Genomic DNA, 2,344 nt, shown 5'->3' on the forward strand with positions numbered 1-2,344 from the left:
TTTGTAATTAAATTACGTAATTCCGTTACATGTAACTAGTTACTCCCCAACACTGGGTATATTTATAGCAATAGCCAAAAATACATTGTATGGGTCAAAATGATTGATTTTTCTTTTATGCCAACAATTATTAGGATATTAGGTAAAGATCATGTTCCATAGGATATTTTGTAAATTTCCTACTGTAAATATATTAAAACTTAATTTTTGATTAGTAATATGCATTGCTAAGAACTTCATTTGGACAACTTTAAAGGCGATTTTCTCAATATTTAGATTTTTTTGCACCCTCAGATTCCAGATTTTCAAATAGTTGTATCTCGACCAAATATTGTCCTATCCTAACAAACCATACATCAATGGAAAGTTTATTTATTCAGCTTTCAGATGATGTATCAATCTCAATTTTGAAAAATTGACCAATATGACTGGTTTTGTGGTCCAGGGCCACATATTAGAATTATTTCTGAAGGATCATGTGACACTGAAGACTGGATTAATGATGCTAAAAAACTCAGCTTTGAACACAGCAATAAATTACATTTTAATAACTATTAAAATAGATGTTTAATTGTAATCACAATCACAAATAAATACTGATGAATTCTAATATTAACAAATATAATATTCATTTTAAATCAGGGGAATCACTCAGTACCTCTGACACAAGTTGGATTGTGAGTTGTCTGGATTGTTTAGAAGCCACTGCCATTTCAGTGATACAGTCTTCATCTATATGACCCAACTAAAAAGAACAAACACACAAAGGAAATTATACAGCTAGGAAGTTAAAAACTCTCTAATATTGAATCCATTTAACATAAAAATATTAAGGTCATATGGATCTGTAAAGACTTTAAATGAACTAAAGCAGATATAATTTGTTATAGGTAAGAAATCAACAAGAATAGCAAAAGCTTTAAAGCCCAAAAAATGTCTAACAAGAACAATATTGGCTTCACTTGACTAACTGGATCTTGGAGGCATATAAGCATGTTCATAGAGCTGATCTTACAGGATGTTTACTCTGCCACTCCACTGGTGTGCTGTATCCCTTCATAACCCAAGGGTGATCAAGCAACTGTTTCACGGTCAAACGCCTCTTTGGGTCCACCTGCAGGAGAAGGGAATAAACTACTATGAAATTGTATTTCCTTACCTAAAAACATCAAACAGACACATAAACCATGCACAGTACCTGCATCATCTGGTTTAGAAGCAGAATGCTAGCAGGTGAAAGCCAGTGCGGGTTGCTATATTTGCCTCTCTGTCAAAACACAAGCCAATATTGCACAATACGTGCTATACAAACTTGCTTTTATTTCAGTAACCTAGTAAATGCACGGATTATAAACCGTGGTGGAACACAAATAAACTTACTGTAATTTTTCTGTAGAGGACCATACAATTGTCATCATCAAAGGGTAGAAAACCACACAGTAGAGCGTAAAGCAACACACCCATACTCCACACATCAGCCTGAAACACACGTGCCATGAGATCACGAGTAATACACACGCTTAATTTGTTGTTGCTTTCAAACATGTAGGACATGAAACACATACGGCACACTGACCTCAGAGCCAATGTAAGCCTTGCCCTGAATGAGCTCTGGAGCCGCGTATGCTGGACTGCCACAGCAGGTCAGCAATTCAAAACCCAAACCACCCTAATTACAATTTTTAAAATGCCAATATTTATTTAAAAGCACTGATACATATGGACATATTATTTAAAACAACAAGCTGCTTTACAGCTGAAAATGAAGTAGTTTCATAATTGATGAATTTGCAACATCAACACGGTTATTATTCCTGTTTACTGTCAAGCTGCTTTGAAACAATCTGTATTGTATAAAGTGCCATATAAATGCATGCGACTTGACTTAAAAGAAAACATACATATTAGTAATAGATGGATACACACCTTTGGTTTGGCACAAAGGCCAAAGTCAATGAGTTTAAGGTTATGATCTTCATCGATCAGCAGGTTTTCCTAAGGTCAGTAAGAAACAGTTGTGTCAAGAAAACACTGTTAACTTAATAATTCGCCCCTAAATGAAAATACCATCATCATTTAGTCACCCTCATGTTCTGAATATCCTTCAGTCGGTTTCTTACACCGGGCTATCACATAGCTTCAAAAAGTCTTGGGATACAAGTTGGACCACACTCCTGATAGTGCTTTTGTGTCCTTTTCAAAGCCTTAAAGGAACACTCCACTATTTTTGAAAATAGGCTAATTTTCCAACTCCCCTAGAGTTAAACAGTTGAGTTTTACCGTTTTCGAATCCATTCAGCCGATCTCCGGGTCTGGCGGTAGCACTTTTAAGCCGGGCTCACAC

General features: G+C 35.7%; 1 protein-coding gene across 1 annotated transcript in view; it reads right to left on the bottom strand.

Annotated features, from left to right (window-relative positions):
* Positions 1-2,344, bottom strand: part of LOC107750464 (maternal embryonic leucine zipper kinase-like) — a 12,424-nt gene that overhangs the window by 5,766 nt on the left and 4,314 nt on the right. The window contains exons 7-12 of the mRNA XM_016565833.1: positions 1,927-1,995; positions 1,577-1,669; positions 1,381-1,479; positions 1,199-1,267; positions 1,016-1,114; positions 659-745 (exon numbers count right to left, since the gene is read on the bottom strand). Of these exons, the coding sequence (XP_016421319.1) occupies positions 659-745; positions 1,016-1,114; positions 1,199-1,267; positions 1,381-1,479; positions 1,577-1,669; positions 1,927-1,995 (516 nt within the window). The remainder of the gene's footprint in view (positions 1-658; positions 746-1,015; positions 1,115-1,198; positions 1,268-1,380; positions 1,480-1,576; positions 1,670-1,926; positions 1,996-2,344) is intronic.

The sequence above is a fragment of the Sinocyclocheilus rhinocerous genome, unplaced genomic scaffold, assembly GCF_001515625.1.
Source record: "Sinocyclocheilus rhinocerous isolate Xijiao unplaced genomic scaffold, SAMN03320098_v1.1 scaffold1, whole genome shotgun sequence".
NCBI classification, from domain to species: Eukaryota; Metazoa; Chordata; class Actinopteri; order Cypriniformes; family Cyprinidae; genus Sinocyclocheilus; species Sinocyclocheilus rhinocerous.